Source organism: Panulirus ornatus, chromosome 39, assembly GCF_036320965.1.
Source record: "Panulirus ornatus isolate Po-2019 chromosome 39, ASM3632096v1, whole genome shotgun sequence".
NCBI lineage: Eukaryota > Metazoa > Arthropoda > Malacostraca > Decapoda > Palinuridae > Panulirus > Panulirus ornatus.
In genome coordinates, this window is record NC_092262.1 from 12,495,103 (window position 1) to 12,513,792 (window position 18,690).

Below are 18,690 nucleotides of genomic sequence, written 5' to 3' on the forward strand. Positions count from 1 at the left end.
TCAAGGTGGCCTTCTTTCACAGCCCTCTTCCTTCACCATCACTGTGCTAGTGTGTGTATCAGCGTTTCGTGAGTGTGTCATGTGGCCTACCTGCCCCTGCTCCTGCTGCCCGCCCTTCGTCTGTAGCGCCACCCTTGCCCTCACGTCAGGTGGCACCGTAAGGCCCTCTCCTCTGAGCCGAAATGACCCTTGACCTACTGGGAGAGAGAGAGAGAGAGAGAGAGAGAGAGAAGGGGGATTCGAACCCGCCTCCCTCTGACGGTGCCACCAAACACGTCATGATGTCATTCTTTTAAAACTGATTATCTTTTCGTCGTGCCAGCTTAAGCTGAGCAATGCTTCAGCTTAGAGGGCACCCCCTCCCCCCCCCCCCCCCAGCTGCTACATCTTGGAAGCCTTCATTTGCATATCGTCCAACCTTGTTAGGTCAAAGGTCGAGGTCAGTGTGACAAGGTCAAGTCCAGGTGATTGGCTGGTCGCAAATGGACAAATACCAATCATCATCATCCAGTCTTTTTATGATGAACAAACAAACAAACAAATTTCTTGTTCTCAAAAAAAACATTCATATTGTTTTTGTTTTTTTCTTTCGTTTTGTCTTTATGTCTTCATTCAGGCCTGAGTCTGCCCACAGTGGGCCAAGGGAGTCAAAGCCACGACCCTTTTAACGTTTCCTACTTTCCTCTAGAACTCCCACAGTAGTATACCTTCTCCATCCTGCGCACCTTCGCTCTCCTCCTGCCAGCTGTTAAGCCGGAGGGAGAGGTGGAGGTAGGAGGAGGAGGCGCCGCCAGCCCTCGCCTCCGTCACCAATAATAGTCGGAGGTTGGGACGCCCTTGTGGACGCCACCCACTGCCGCCCTCCTGCGGGAGATAACCTCCTGAAGGAGGCCATCAGCTCTCTTATCTGCCCCGCCCATGTTATCCTCCGCTCTTCCCCCTACCTCCCTCGCGCGCCCCCAGGCGACGCCCTCGCTCAGCGCGCCCTACGCCCACGGATCACCCCACACCCACACAATCTTCTCCTCCTGTTGTGTTACCTGGCATCTGCACCCCCCCCACCCCACCCCACCCCCACAGCCACTCCATCTCCTCACAAACCCAAACACCCACAACAACACAGCCCAACACCAACAAGGACACACGCCCAGCCACGACACCCCCAACCCCCCCCAAAAACACACAAAATCCCTAACAAAAATACTTGTCTCCCACAAGATCCATTACGACCACATCCCCTACCACACACACACACACACACACACACACACACACACCATCCCTCGACCACATCCCCTACCACACATCCCCCCATCCCTTGACCTCATCCCCTCCCCCCCCATCCCACGACATAAACACACTATCATACTACCCCCCCCCCCCCGACCCATTCAAACATTAAGGATTCGACAAATGCCACGGTCGACAACCCACCCCACCCCACCCTCACCACAATCATCCACACGACCCACCACAGACGTAACCCACCCAGTGACCCACCACAGACGTAACCCACCCAGTGACCCACCACAGACGTAACCCACCCAGTGACCCACCACAGACGTAACCCACCCAGTGACCCACCACAGACGTAACCCACCCAGTGACCCACCACAGACGTAACCCACCCAGTGACCCACCACAGACGTAACCCACCCAGTGACCCACCACAGACGTAACCCATCCAGTGACCCACCACAGACGTAACCCACCCAGTGACCTACCACAGACGTAACCCACCCAGTGACCCACCACAGACGTAACCCACCCAGTGACCCACCACAGACGTAACCCACCCAGTGACCCACCACAGACGTAACCCACCCAGTGACCCACCACAGACGTAACCCACCCAGTAACCCACCACAGACGTAACCCATCCAGTGACCCACCACAGACGTAACCCATCCAGTGACCCACCACAGACGTAACCCATCCAGTGACCCACCACAGACCAGCTGTAGGGCACCGTGTGGTCTGCCATATTGAAGACAAGGCCCTTTGGTGTGCACCAGGTGGGCCACTCCATTCCCTCCCTCCGTGGAGGGCGCCCGACCTTCCCTCCACCATACCCCTCCAGCAGGTCAGCGCACTGCCACCCTTCCCTCCTCCGCCCAAGCCCCCGGGGAGGCGCGCAGCCTTAAGAGGCGTGTGTGTGGGGCGGCCCCACCTAGCCATCTATGGCGACTAACGCACCACACTCGACCAGACCCACATCTGGTGCCCCAACGACGAGGGGGCAGGGGTGGGCGACGCAGCTCCGGCAGGAGAGGGGCCAGGACAACGACGAGGGGGCAGGGGTGGGCGACGCAGCTCCGGCAGGAGAGGGGCGAGGACAAGACATCAATCAACACAGAGGACCTTCCTGAAGAAGGATCACATGTCATAATACGTCTGGTCGAACGGCAGGAGGAGGGGGGGTGGGACACGTCTGGTCGAACGGCAGGAGGAGGGGGGGTGGATGGGGGAGGACAGATGTCACAACACGTCTGGTCGAACGGTAGGAGGAGGAGGGGGGGGGGGGGGAGGACAGATGTCACAACACGTCTGGTCGAACGGCAGGAGGGGGGTGGGGGAGGACAGATGTCACAACACGTCTGGTCGAACGGCAGGAGGAGGAGGGGGGGGGGAGGACAGATGTCACAACACGTCTGGTCGAACGGCAGGAGGGGGGTGGGGGAGGACAGATGTCACAACACGTCTGGTCGAACGGCAGGAGGGGGGTGGGGGAGGACAGACGTCACAACACGTCTGGTCGAACGGCAGGAGGGGGGTGGGGGAGGACAGATGTCACAACACGTCTGGTCGAACGGCAGGAGGAGGAGGGGGGGAGGACAGATGTCACAACACGTCTGGTCGAACGGCAGGAGGGGGGTGGGGGAGGACAGACGTCACAACACGTCTGGTCGAACGGCAGGAGGAGGGGGGGGGAGGACAGATGTCACAACACGTCTGGTCGAACGGCAGGAGGAGGGGGGGGGGAGGACAGATGTCACAACACGTCTGGTCGAACGGCAGGAGGGGGGTGGGGAGGACAGATGTCACAACACGTCTGGTCGAACGGCAGGAGGAGGAGGGGGGGAGGACAGATGTCACAACACGTCTGGTCGAACGGCAGGAGGGGGGTGGGGGAGGACAGATGTCACAACACGTCTGGTCGAACGGCAGGAGGAGGAGGGGGGGAGGACAGATGTCACAACACGTCTGGTCGAACGGCAGGAGGGGGGTGGGGGAGGACAGATGTCACAACACGTCTGGTCGAACGGCAGGAGGAGGAGGGGGGGAGGACAGATGTCACAACACGTCTGGTCGAACGGCAGGAGGGGGGTGGGGGAGGACAGATGTCACAACACGTCTGGTCGAACGGCAGGAGGAGGAGGGGGGGAGGACAGATGTCACAACACGTCTGGTCGAACGGCAGGAGGGGGGTGGGGGGAGGACAGATGTCACAACACGTCTGGTCGAATGGCAGGAGAGCTGGACACGTGTGTTTATGTTGAGTATGGTTTATAACCAATGTTAATTATGGCTTCTCTCCTGTGTTAATATTGACCATGGGTAGCTACTGACCCATGTTAATTATGGCTTCTCTCCTGTGTTAATATTGACCATGGCTACTGACCCATGTTGATCATGTCTTCTCTCCTGTGTTAATATTGACCATGGCTACTGACCCATGTTAATTATGGCTTCTCTCCTGTGTTAATATTGACCATGGGTAGCTACTGACCCATGTTAATTATGGTTTCTCTCCTGTGTTAATATTGACCATGGGTAGCTACTGACCCATGTTAATTATGGCTTCTCTCCTGTGTTAATATTGACCATAGGTAGCTACTGACCCATGTTAATTATGGCTTCTCTCCTGTGTTAATATTGACCATAGGGTAGCTACTGACCCATGTTAATTATGGCTTCTCTCCTGTGTTAATATTGACCATGGGTAGCTACTGACCCATGTTAATTATGGCTTCTCTCCTGTGTTAATATTGACCATGGGTAGCTACTGACCCATGTTGATCATGTCTTCTCTCCTGTGTTAATATTGACCATGGCTACTGACCCATGTTGATCATGTCTTCTCTCCTGTGTTAATATTGACCATGGGTAGCTACTGACCCATGTTAATTATGGCTTCTCTCCTGTGTTAATATTGACCATGGGTAGCTACTGACCCATGTTAATTATGTCTTCTCTCCTGTGTTAATATTGACCATGGGTAGCTACTGACCCATGTTAATTATGGCTTCTCTCCTGTGTTAATATTGACCATGGGTAGCTACTGACCCATGTTAATTATGGCTTCTCTCCTGTGTTAATATTGACCATGGGTAGCTACTGACCCATGTTAATTATGTCTTCTCTCCTGTGTTAATATTGACCATGGGTAGCTACTGACCCATGTTAATTATGGCTTCTCTCCTGTGTTAATATTGACCATGGGTAGCTACTGACCCATGTTAATTATGGCTTCTCTCCTGTGTTAATATTGACCATGGGTAGCTACTGACCCATGTTAATTATGTCTTCTCTCCTGTGTTAATATTGACCATGGGTAGCTACTGACCCATGTTAATTATGTCTTCTCTCCTGTGTTAATATTGACCATGGGTAGCTACTGACCCATGTTAATTATGGCTTCTCTCCTGTGTTAATATTGACCATGGGTAGCTACTGACCCATGTTAATTATGGCTTCTCTCCAGTGAAGAACAACTCGATGTTCTCAGCAACAATAAGTACAACTTAAAGTGTGTCACTTATGAAAAAGTACTTAAGTAAGGGAGGGGGAGGGGACTGGGGGGGGGGGGAGACAGGGTGTGGAGGGGGGGGGGGCAAGCTTGGGGAGATGAGAGTGACTGGGGAGCATGGCCAACATTGCTGTGGCCACTCCTGACTCTCTCTCTCTCTCTCTCTCTCTCTCTCCAGCCTCGCTTGACCATGGTACACCACCTCCGACCCCTGACCAAGGTCATGTCTCAGGGATGAGCCCCCCCCCCCACACTGACCTTCTGTCCATACCTTTAACACACTCGGCGTCCCATATCCCTAATGTCTATCTTGGCCACTATGGGACTGGTCGATAGATGTGTACCTAACCTAAACTGTGGGATATATATATATATATATATATATATATATATATATATAGCTTCCCGGTCCTGACCTTAGCTCTATATTAGCCCCACAGTAAACAACCCTTGACCCCTGACCCACCATCACCAGCTCTCCATCCCTGACCTTACTCTACATGCTCCTCCAATTCTTGACCTTACAAACCACGCCTCTCTCTCTCTCTCTCTCTCTCTCTCTCTCTCTCTCTCTCTCTCTCTCTCTCTCTCCTGACCTTACTCTTTACTTGGCCTCTTAAAGGCACATTAGACCATTCCCTCTCGTGCTCCCTGACCTTAGCTATGACCTCAGAGAGTTTTCACATGTTAGTCGAGCCCTGACCTTTTCCTGTGGTCAACATCTGGCAATGACCTTTGCCTCTGAGGCTAGGAGGAACTAGTGCCCTGAGCCTGCGACCCTGGCATCTTATCAGAGTGTCTTATCTTGGCTTATCTCTGACCTAAGGTTAAGACTGTGTTCTGACCTTTGTTGTTTATGTTAGCTGAGAAGGCACGGGCCAGCTGAGGCCGCTCAAAGTCATCCCAAATGGCCTCTCCTAGCTATGTGTCTTCGTCCTAGCTACGTGTCTTCGTCCTAGCTACGTGTCTTCGTTGTATATCAAGTGACTTATATTTCTCTCTTGTGTCTCCCCTGATGATGTGATTATTACATGAAACTGCACTTGGCAACTTATCGTGTGTCATTTTCCCCGTGGACTCATAGGAATATATACCCTAGCCTGAGCTAGGTACCCATTTCATCGACCAACCCCCAAGGATGGATGAACAGCTGGATTGACTGTGGACCGACTGCCGCAACTAGGATTCGAACCCATACCCTCGACCCTGCGCGGCCCGTGAATGCGTCACGGCCAGGGACGCTACAAGCTACACCACGGGGGGGTCCTGACCTAATTCAGTAGTTAGCATAGTCTTGACCCCTGACCTTAGTTCACCTCTTGCCTGACCCTGTGACCTTGACCCCTGACGACACATAACAACCCCCTCCCCCCCTCACCACCAGCCCAAACCCACACATCACGTGACCTGTAAACATCTCGTACATCATACGACCATATTCACATGTTAACATTACACGGAGATCCAGAAGTGTGACCCCCACACAGTGTAAACAGAAGGTTGTAACACGATCATACATTCACTGTTACACGACACGTTACATACGGTAACCATTGTGACATAGTGTAACATAGAGACAGTAACCACCCCTAGTGCCTAGAAATAAAACAAACAACGCCAACAAAATTCATGACTTCGGGTCTGACAGAAGAGCGATGGGGAAGAAACCAGTCGACAATGACCACACGAGATCACAAACAACAGAACCATTATCATCAGCCTATAACAAGAGGCTGTAACGACTGATGTCACAAGGGCGCCACGTCCAGCAACAGCAGGAATCACCATGATCGTTACGGTGTGTGTGTGTGTGTGTGTGTGTGTGTGTGTGTGACACGTTATGGGTTGTAACAAAGTAACCCGTTACTGTAACAATATCTTATGAACACTAACATGCCTGAGAGTGTAACAAGAGGTCATGAATAACAAGTTATCACGTGACGCGAGGATGTCACGAGCGATCGGCGGATGTGCATGTTCTAGTGGTGTGACTACCTCCACTCCGGGCGTGACTTACCTGTCCCCGTTGTGCAGGCTGGTGATTGGTGGCTCTGGAGGGTCAGGGGAGAGGGGACGCGTCTTGGACAGCACCTGGCTGTTGACCAATGAGGGCGAGAGGACCCGTATGTCGCTCCGCCCTTCGTCCTCATCCTCACCAATCAGCGACGGGCGGACGGCGAACGATGGTGGAGACGCGTGGTTGCCCAAAATCTTACTTAACCTTAACTTATTGGCGAGACTCGCTTGCTTGTCCAGCTGAAGCAGAGCTGAGGTAGTTCTTAAGTTCGATCTGGAGGTGAGACTGGGCGAGATCTGTGAGGTGATTGGGGGGGGCGAGGCGAGCGACGGGGAAGTTGAAGTGGGGGAGGAGTTGTGGGAAGGGGAGCTGGCGGGAAGGGAGGCCAGAGGCGGGCACGTGATTGGTGGAGACGCGTCCGCGGGGGCGGGGCTAGGCGACAACGTCATCTGTTCCTCATCGTCCAGCACCTCCCCACTCTGCATAATTTCTGCAACAGAAAACGGGGGAAAAAATCATGTATTAAAAATCCAGGAATGTCAAGTGGGGTGTCATGGCCGACCTACCTAGCTTGCTTCGGCCACTAACCCCCCCCCCCCCCACACACACACACAACATGAAACCATCAAAATATAGATAAATAATACATAAATAACATATATGTATTTTAAGAAATTAAAAACATTAAAAAACATAATCTAAAATTAACAAAATAAAAAAATAGATATTTAATCTAAAACAATACAAAACATTACAAAATGCAATCTAGAAATAACAAAATAATAAAAACTAGATATATAATCTAAAAAAATAAAAACATTAAAAACTTTAATCTCTCTCTCTGTATATATATATATATATATATATATATATATATATATATATATATATATATATATATATATATATCAAAAAAGATCTATAATCTAAAAAATATAAAAAAATTTCTAAAAAAATATTAAAAATATACATAAAAACATGAAAAATAGATATATAATCAACAACAGAATCATAAACATCAATAAATAGATATACAATCTATAACGAATATATATAACAAAAATGAATATATAATCTACAAAAACTTATAAACATCAAAATATAGACATATAATCTACTATATATACATATATATATATATATATATATATATATATATATATATATATATATTTTTTTTTTTTCATACTATTCGCTATTTCCCGCGATAGCGAGGTAGCGTTAAGAACAGAGGACTGGGCAACAAAAACACATCTCACACACACACACACACACACACACACACACACATTACACCATCATCACCCTACTTCAGTCCCCCTTTACTAACATAACATTACGAGGATAACAAGAAAGAACTAGGTCTTGTAATCTCACTAACCACTTTCACTAATAACCCTTAGGAATGGATAGCCCAGTTTAACTAACAGTTGTCATCTCATAAACCAGTTTCACCTTCACTATTGTGTAATAAATCAACCAGTTTCACCTTCACCATTATGTAATAAATATACCAGTTTCACCTTCACCATTATGTAATAAATATACCAGTTTCACCTTCACCATTATGTAATAAATATACCAGTTTCACCTTCACCATTATATGTAATAAATATACCAGTTTCACCTTCACCATTATGTAATAAATATACCAGTTTCACCTTCACCATTATGTAATAAGTATACCAGTTTCACCTTCACCATTATGTAAAAAATATACCAGTTTCACCTTCACCATTATGTAATAAATATACCAGTTTCACCTTCACCATTATGTAATAAATATACCAGTTTCACCTTCACCATTATGTAATAAATATACCAGTTTCACCTTCACCATTATGTAATAAATATACCAGTTTCACCTTCACCATTATGTAATAAATATACCAGTTTCACCTTCACCATTGTGATAAATACATTAATTTCACCTGTAAACAAACTGAAGATAAACAATTGATTTACGATCACATATTAAGGATCACAAAGCCATGAAACATCAGTTTTAAAATGTCCCCTCCGTCCCCTGGTAGGGTAGGACAGATATGGAGGGCCGTCATGGGCTTATTACATACGTAAATGTCCCCTCCATCCCCTGGTGGGGTAGGACAAGTATGAGGTACCGTCCTGAGAACAAGACAATATATGTCCCCTGCCACCTATGGCTGGGGTAGGACACATATAGCAGGTTCTCCTACCTCTAGTAGGGCGGGACAAACATGGTTCACCGTCCCGGGACCCAGACGTATACAAATGTCCCCCCCCCTCCCCAGGTTAACGAAGGCTGAACACCAATCGTGGAGTCCCCGGACGTGTGAGTGGACATGCCGTTCACGTGCGTACATTACCAATCTGCCCGTTTGACCCACCAGACGCATGGGACATACGCCATACGCCATCTATAACGCCCTGAGACTTGGGAGCAGGCACGCTCCACCCCAGGTCGACCAGATTAATACAGGTCGACCTGATTAGTACATACAGATCGACCAGATTAATACAAGTCGACCAAAGTAATACATACAGGTCGACCAGATTGATACAGTGTTCTGAAACTCGAGGGCGATGGCCCAGGCGACCAGATTAATACAGTGGGCCCCGTTTAAAAGCGACTTGTGTCTCTGGTGTCCATTTGGAGCGACCAGCTTGAGCCACAGAGTCAATGATGCACAGAGATTCTGTCTTCATTTGACACACACACACACACACACACACACAGGGACCAGCTGGTGGGTACAGAGGCACAGACCCACTCTGGGACCAGCTGGTGGGTACAGTGAGGCACAGACCCACTCTGGGACCAACTGGTGGGTACAGTGAGGCACAGACCCACTCTAGGACCAACTGGTGGGTACAGTGAGGCCCAGACCCACTCTGGGACCAGCTGGGGGGTACAGTGAGGCCCAGACCCACTCTGGGACCAGCTGGTGGGTACAGTGAGGCACAGACCCACTCTGGGACCAACTGGTGGGTACAGTGAGGCACAGACCCACTCTAGGACCAACTGGTGGGTACAGTGAGGCACAGACCCACTCTGGGACCAGCTGGTGGGTACAGTGAGGCCCAGACCCACTCTGGGACCAGCTGGGGGGTACAGTGAGGCCCAGACCCACTCTGGGACCAGCTGGTGGGTACAGTGAGGCCCAGACCCACTCTGGGACCAGCTGGGGGGTACAGTGAGGCACAGACCCACTCTGGGACCAACTGGTGGGTACAGTGAGGCCCAGACCCACTCTGGGACCAGCTGGGGGGTACAGTGAGGCCCAGACCCACTCTGGGACCAACTGGTGGGTACAGTGAGGCCCAGACCCACTCTGGGACCAGCTGGTGGGTACAGTGAGGCCCAGACCCACTCTGGGACCAGCTGGGGGGTACAGTGAGGCCCAGACCCACTCTGGGACCAGCTGGGGGGTACAGTGAGGCCCAGACCCACTCTGGGACCAACTGGGGGGTACAGTGAGGCCCAGACCCACTCTGGGACCAACTGGTGGGTACAGAGGCCCAGACCCACTCTGGGACCAGCTGGTGGGTACAGTGAGGCCCAGACCCACTCTGGGACCAGCTGGGGGGTACAGTGAGGCCCAGACCCACTCTGGGACCAGCTGGGGGGTACAGTGAGGCCCAGACCCACTCTGGGACCAACTGGGGGGTACAGTGAGGCCCAGACCCACTCTGGGACCAACTGGTGGGTACAGTGAGGCCTAGACCCACTCTGGGACCAGCTGGTGGGTACAGTGAGGCCCAGACCCACTCTGGGACCAGCTGGGGGGTACAGTGAGGCCCAGACCCACTCTGGGACCAGCTGGGGGGTACAGTGAGGCCCAGACCCACTCTGGGACCAACTGGGGGGTACAGTGAGGCCCAGACCCACTCTGGGACCAACTGGTGGGTACAGAGGCCCAGACCCACTCTGGGACCAGCTGGTGGGTACAGTGAGGCCCAGACCCACTCTGGGACCAGCTGGGGGGTACAGTGAGGCCCAGACCCACTCTGGGACCAGCTGGGGGGTACAGTGAGGCCCAGACCCACTCTGGGACCAACTGGGGGGTACAGTGAGGCCCAGACCCACTCTGGGACCAACTGGTGGGTACAGTGAGGCCTAGACCCACTCTGGGACCTTCAACAGCCTCCTCGTGTATCACACACCCTCCCCCCCCCCCCACCTTCCTCCGTCAGGCACGAGCCAAAGCCTCTCTATATTCCAGGGGCGGCGCCCTTGTGCATGTACCATGAGTATTGTTGATGGTGTGGAGGTGGGCGGGCCCTCCCCCTCCTCCAGACAGCAACGGCTACCTCATGTATCACCCCCCCCCCCCTCCGTCAGGCACGAGCCAAAGCTTCTCTATATTCCAGGGGCGGCGCCCTGCTGGCTGCCTCAGTATGCCAGACCTGCTACACTCCCTGCAGATCTGTCTCCTTTTACATCCTCCATCTCTGGGGTTATGTGATCATATCCTCCATCTCTGGGGTTATGTGATCATATCCTCCATCTCTGGGGTTATGTGATCATATCCTCCATCTCTGGGGTTATGTGATCATGTCCTCCATCTCGGGGGTTATGTGATCATATCCTCCATCTCTGGGGTTATGTGATCATATCCTCCATCTCGGGGGTTATGTGATCATATCCTCCATCTCGGGGGTTATGTGATTATATCCTCCATCTCTGGGGTTATGTGATCATATCCTCCATCTCGGGGGTTATGTGATCATATCCTCCATCTCGGGGGTTATGTGATCATATCCTCCATCTCGGGGGTTATGTGATCATATCCTCCATCTCGGGGGTTATGTGATCATATCCTCCATCTCGGGGGTTATGTGATCATATCCTCCATCTCGGGGGTTATGTGATCATATCCTCCATCTCGGGGGTTATGTGATTATATCCTCCATCTCTGGGGTTATGTGATCATATCCTCCATCTCGGGGGTTATGTGATCATATCCTCCATCTCGGGGGTTATGTGATCATATCCTCCATCTCGGGGGTTATGTGATTATATCCTCCATCTCTGGGGTTATGTGATCATATCCTCCATCTCTGGGGTTATGTGGTCACATCATCCTCACAGCCACAACCTACAACCCTCACACGAGCTTACCTCACTATCACAACACATGTAGTGTACAGATGCGAGCCACATGACCTGATATATATGATAATAATCTGCATATGTGTAAGGTAAGGTCAGTGCCGGGGTCATCCTGGCGCACGACCACTCACATACGACCCACTACCGCCGTCTGGTCGACCCCGCCGCGCTCGACCAGACGTAAAACATTAGGCCAGCGTTGAAATGGCTGGTGTGGTCTGCATCAACCCATACTGGGTTCGAACCCCTTGATCTGGACGATGCTACTAATGGTCATGATGGAGTGACCCTTTGACCTGACCTTTACGGGTCACACACACACACACAGGTGTTCATCCTACCCCTGAAGCTGGTCGATAAATGGGTACCTGGCGGTGGTCTGGTTGTGTGTGTGTGTGTGTGTGTGTGTGTGTGTGTGTGTGTGTGTCCACAACCTCCACTTTACAACTACATATAAATCTATACAACCATCACCTCCCACTCCCCCTTTCACTTGGTTTACAGGTCCTCCCCCCAAGACCACACGTCTTTGCCCCCACGCCCACACGTCCTCTACGCCCACATACTCTTTCCCTACACGCCTACACACGTCTTTGCCCCCACGCCCACACGTCCTCTACGCCCACATACTCTTTCCCTACACGCCTACACACGTCTTTGCCCCCACGCCCACACGTCCTCTACGCCCACATACTCTTTCCCTACACGCCTACACACGTCCCCTACTCCCACACGTCTTTCTTCCCACGCCTACACGTCCCCTACGCCTACACACGTCCCCCTACGCCCACATATCCTCCCCCACGCCCCCTACGCCCACACACGTCCTTCCACACCCACACACGTCTTTTCCCTACGCCCACAGGGCGTGAGGACGCTGGCTGAGCCTCCTCCCCCCCTCCCCACGCCTCTGGGGCGGGCGAGCCAGCTCCCCTACAAGACCAGGCCGGCCACGCCCACGCCTTACTAGGCAGGAACAACATCTGGCCGCCCGCCCGCCCGCCCGCGTCCCTCATTCACAACTCGCGGCCCACAACCACAACACCAGGGGGATAACAACAACCCATCCACAACACCCGCCACCTACAACCAGCGGCAGATGTGGACGCCATCGACCAGTGTTCAGTGACCAGTGACCAGCAACCATCGACCATTGACCATCGACCATCAACCAGTGACCATCGACCATCAACCAGTGACCATCGACCATCAACCAGTGACCATCGACCATCAACCAGTGACCATCGACCAGCGACCATCAACCATTGACCAGTGACCAGCGACCATCAACCATTGACCAGTGACCATCAACCATTGACCAGTGACCATCAACCATTGACCAGTGACCATCGACCAGCGACCATCAACCATTGACCAGTGACCAGCGACCAGCGACCATCAACCATTGACTAGTGACCATCGACCAGCGACCATCAACCATTGACCAGTGACCATCAACCATTGACCAGCGACCATCAACCATCGACCAGTGACCATCGACCAGCGACCATCAACCATTGACCAGTGACCATCGACCATTAACCATTGACCAGTGACCAGCGACCATCAACCATTGACCACTGACCATCGACCATCAACCATTGACCATCGACCAGCGACCATCAACCATTGACCACTGACCATCGACCAGCGACCATCAACCATTGACCACTGACCATCGACCAGCGACCATCAACCATTGACCAGTGACCAGCGACCATCAACCAGTGACCAGTGACCATCAACCATTGACCAGTGACCATCGACCATCAACCATTGACCAGTGACCAGCGACCATCAACCATTGACTAGTGACCATCGACCAGCGACCATCAACCATTGACCAGTGACCAGCGACCATCAACCATTGACCAGTGACCATCGACCAGCGACCATCAACCATTGACCACTGACCATCGACCAGCGACCATCAACCATTGACCAGTGACCATCGACCAGCGACCATCAACCATTGACCAGTGACCATCGACCAGCGACCATCAACCATTGACCACTGACCATCGACCAGCGACCATCAACCATCGACCACTGACCATCGACCAGCGACCATCAACCATCGACCAGTGACCAGCGACCATCAACCATTGACCACTGACCATCGACCAGCGAACATCGACCATCAACCATTGACCAGTGACCAGCGACCATCAACCATTGACCAGTGACCATCGACCAGCGACCATCAACCATTGACCAGTGACCATCGACCAGCGACCATCAACCATTGACCAGTGACCATCGACCAGCGACCATCAACCATTGACCAGTGACCATCGACCAGCGACCATCAACCATTGACCACTGACCATCGACCAGCGACCATCAACCATCGACCAGTGACCAGCGACCATCAACCATTGACCAGTGACCATCGACCAGCGACCATCAACCATCGACCAGTGACCAGCGACCATCAACCATTGACCATCGACCAGCGACCATCAACCATTGACCACTGACCATCGACCAGCGACCATCAACCATCGACCAGTGACCAGCGACCATCAACCATTGACCATCGACCAGCGACCATCAACCATTGACCACTGACCATCGACCAGCGACCATCAACCATCGACCAGTGACCAGCGACCATCAACCATTGACCAGTGACCATCGACCAGCGACCATCAACCATCGACCAGTGACCAGCGACCATCAACCATTGACCAGTGACCATCGACCAGCGACCATCAACCATTGACCAGTGACCATCGACCAGTGACCATCAACCATTGACCACTGACCATCGACCAGCGACCATCAACCATTGACCATTGACCAGCGACCATCAACCATTGACCAGTGACCATCGACCAGCGACCATCAACCATTGACCATTGACCAGCGACCATCAACCATTGACCAGTGACCATCGACCAGCGACCATCAACCATCGACCAGCGAACATCGACCATCAACCATTGACCAGTGACCAGCGACCATCAACCATTGACCAGTGACCATCGACCAGCGACCATCAACCATTGACCACTGACCATCGACCAGCGACCATCAACCATTGACCAGTGACCATCGACCAGCGACCATCAACCATTGACCACTGACCATCGACCAGCGACCATCAACCAGTGACCAGTGACCATCGACAAGCGACCATCAACCAGTGACCGTTTTCTGTGTCCCAGTTTAGAAAATGACTTGCAGGCGGATGTAAACAATGGCTTCTAATGGCTTAATATCATGATGTAAATAAAAAATCTAATTCTTAATTATACGATCTAAATCAAAATCTAATTCTTAATTATATGCTCTAAATCAAAATCTAATTCTTAATTATACGATCTAAATTAAAATCTAATTCTTAATTACATAATCTAAATCAAAATCTAATTCTTAATTATACGATCTAAATGAAAATCTAATTCTTAATCACGTGATCTAAATCAAAATCTAATTCTTATTCATATGATCTAAATCAAAATCTAATTCTTAATTACATGAACTAAATCAAAATCTACTGCTTATTCATATGATCTAAATCAAAATCAGAATGCTATATTTCAACACCACAACCAGAGAAAATGAGTTGTTAAGGCAACAACACAGCTCACAACCCCCCCCCTCCACCTTGTTCAAAAATTACAACCCATTATTACAATATGACAACACACCAGAAACACAACAGTTGGTCACAACACTTACAAGTAACAACATAATCATACTTACAAGTATACAACAATTATGTATGAAATAATCAAACAAGAACAATAATTCATCATACATGAATAATTTATGTATGAAATAATCAAACCAGAATAATAATTCATCAAACATGAATAATTTATGTATGAAATAATCAAACCAGAATAATAATTCATCAAACATGAATAATTTATGTATGAAATAATCAAACCAGAATAATAATTCATCAAACATGAATAATCTATGTATGAAATAATCAAACCAGAATAATAATTCATCATACATGAATAATTTATGTATGAAATAATCAAACCAGAATAATAATTCATCAAACGTGAATAATTTATGTATGAAATAATCAAACCAGAATAATAATTCATCAAACGTGAATAATTTATGTATGAAATAATCAAACCAGAATAATAATTCATCAAACATGAATAATTATGTAAGTGAAATAATCAAACCAGAATAATAATTCATCAAACGTGAATAAATTATGTATGAAATAATCAAACCAGAATAATAATTCATCAAACGTGAATAATTTATGTATGAAATAATCAAACCAGAATAATAATTCATCAAACATGAATAATTTATGTATGAAATCCCATTAGCCACAACCAGTTACATATATAAATGACAACATTACATCACATCAAGCAGTTCTTAGGTTATAACAACCCGCAAACTAAATCAGTTTAACCTCATTACTATGCAAGACCATGACACACACACACACAACACACACACACACACACACATACTCATACACACACACATCAATAAGTTCAGACATATCATCAAGTTCAGACGCAGCATTAAGTTCAGACATCATCAACTTCAGACATCAATAAGTTCAGACATATCGTTAAGTTCAGACAGCAGTAAGTTCAGACATATCATTAAGTTCAGACATCATCAAGTTCAGACATCAATAAGTTCAGACATATCATTAAGTTCAGACATCATCAAGTTCAGACATCAATAAGTTCAGACATATCATTAAGTTCAGACATCATCAAGTTCAGACATCAATAAGTTCAGACGCAGCATTAAGTTCAGACATCAATAAGTTCAGACACATCTTTCGTTCTGAGTGCCACTCAAGATCCCCCCACAAGTTCAGACTTCAGAACGCATTAAGTTCAGACTTCACAATAACAATCAAGATGAGTATTCAAAGTTTATGTCTACCCTAGCACGAGAGGTTATATCTACCCTAGCACGAGAAGTTATATCTACCCTAGCACGAGAGGTTGTATCTACTCCACCACGAGAAGTTATATCTACCCTAGCACGAAAGGTTGTATCTACCCTAGCACGAGAGGTCATATCTACCCTGGTAGGAAAGGTTGTATCTACCCTAGCACGAAAGGTTGTATCTACCCTAGCACGAGAGGTCATATCTACCCTGGTAGGAAAGGTTGTATCTACCCTAGCACGAAAGGTTGTATCTACCCTAGCACGAGAGGTCATATCTACCCTGGTAGGAAAGGTTGTATCTACCCTAGCACGAAAGGTTGTATCTACCCTAGCACGAGAGGTCATATCTACCCTGGTAGGAAAGGTTGTATCTACCCTAGCACGAAAGGTTGTATCTACCCTAGCACGAGAGGTCATATCTACCCTGGTAGGAAAGGTTGTATCTACCCTAGCACGAAAGGTTGTATCTACCCTAGCACGAGAGGTCATATCTACCCTGGTAGGAAAGGTTGTATCTACCTCGGTTATAACAACAGATCATCAGACATGTTATCATCACATTATAGCATGAACGACTATAACAACACATCAACAACACCAGGATATAACAACACATCAACAACACCAGGATATAACAACACATCAACAACACCAGGATATAACAACACATCAACAACACCAGGATATAACAACACATCAACAACACCAGGATATAACAACACATCAACAACACCAGGATATACAACACACAACACCAGATACAACATCAACACCAGGATATAACAACACATCAACAACACCAGGATATAACAACACATCAACAACACCAGGATATAACAACACATCAACAACACCAGGATATAACAACACATCAACAACACCAGGATATAACAACACATCAACAACACCAGGATATAACAACTCATCAACACCAGGATATAACAACACATCAACAACACCAGGATATAACAACACATCAACAATACCAGGATATAACAACACATCAACACCAGGATATAACAACTCATCAACAACACCAGGATATAACAACTCATCAACACCAGGATATAACAACACATCAACAACACCAGGATATAACAACACATCAACAATACCAGGATATAACAACACATCAACACCAGGATATAACAACTCATCAACAACACCAGGATATAACAACTCATCAACAACACCAGGATATAACAACACATCAACAATAGCAGGATATAACAACACATCAACACCAGGATATAACAACTCATCAACAACACCAGGATATAACAACACATCAACACCAGGATATAACAACTCATCAACAACACAAGGATATAACAACACATCAAAACCGCTCTAAACAACATCACGAGCCATAACACATCAACAACCTCGTTATAACATAACAACCATGCCATACCAAAGCAACTTACTATTATAACTATATAACAACCACGTTATGACAATCACATCTATAAGCACAACCCGCTATAACATCAAGACGTGCGTTATAAACATAACCAAGTTATAACAGCATAACAAGTACGTTATAACACATAAAGAACTATAACACATCATGATATAATAATAAACGTCTATGTTATAACATCAACAACCATGTTATAGCAAATAAACATGTCATAACATCAACAACCATGTTATAATAACACATATACCTATTATAACATCGACAGCCACGTTAAAACAACAAACACATCAACAATCCCTTTATAACATCAACCACAACATACCACCTCAACAACCACGTCATAACACAAGTTATACAATCCTAACCACACACCTCAGAACACAACAGTTGTGCTTAGAACACATCAGCACAACTAAAACAAAACAACCTTCACAACACATGCATATATATATATATATATATATATATATATATATATATATATATATATATATATATATATATATATA

At 48.3% G+C, this 18,690-nt stretch overlaps 1 protein-coding gene across 1 annotated transcript in view; it reads right to left on the reverse strand.

The window, feature by feature from the left end:
* LOC139761153 (uncharacterized) overlaps positions 1-18,690 on the reverse strand; it is an 85,026-nt gene that overhangs the window by 63,650 nt on the left and 2,686 nt on the right. Inside the window, 1 exon segment of the mRNA XM_071685115.1 lies at positions 6,768-7,257. Within this exon segment, the coding sequence (XP_071541216.1) occupies positions 6,768-7,252 (485 nt within the window). The 5' untranslated portion in view covers positions 7,253-7,257.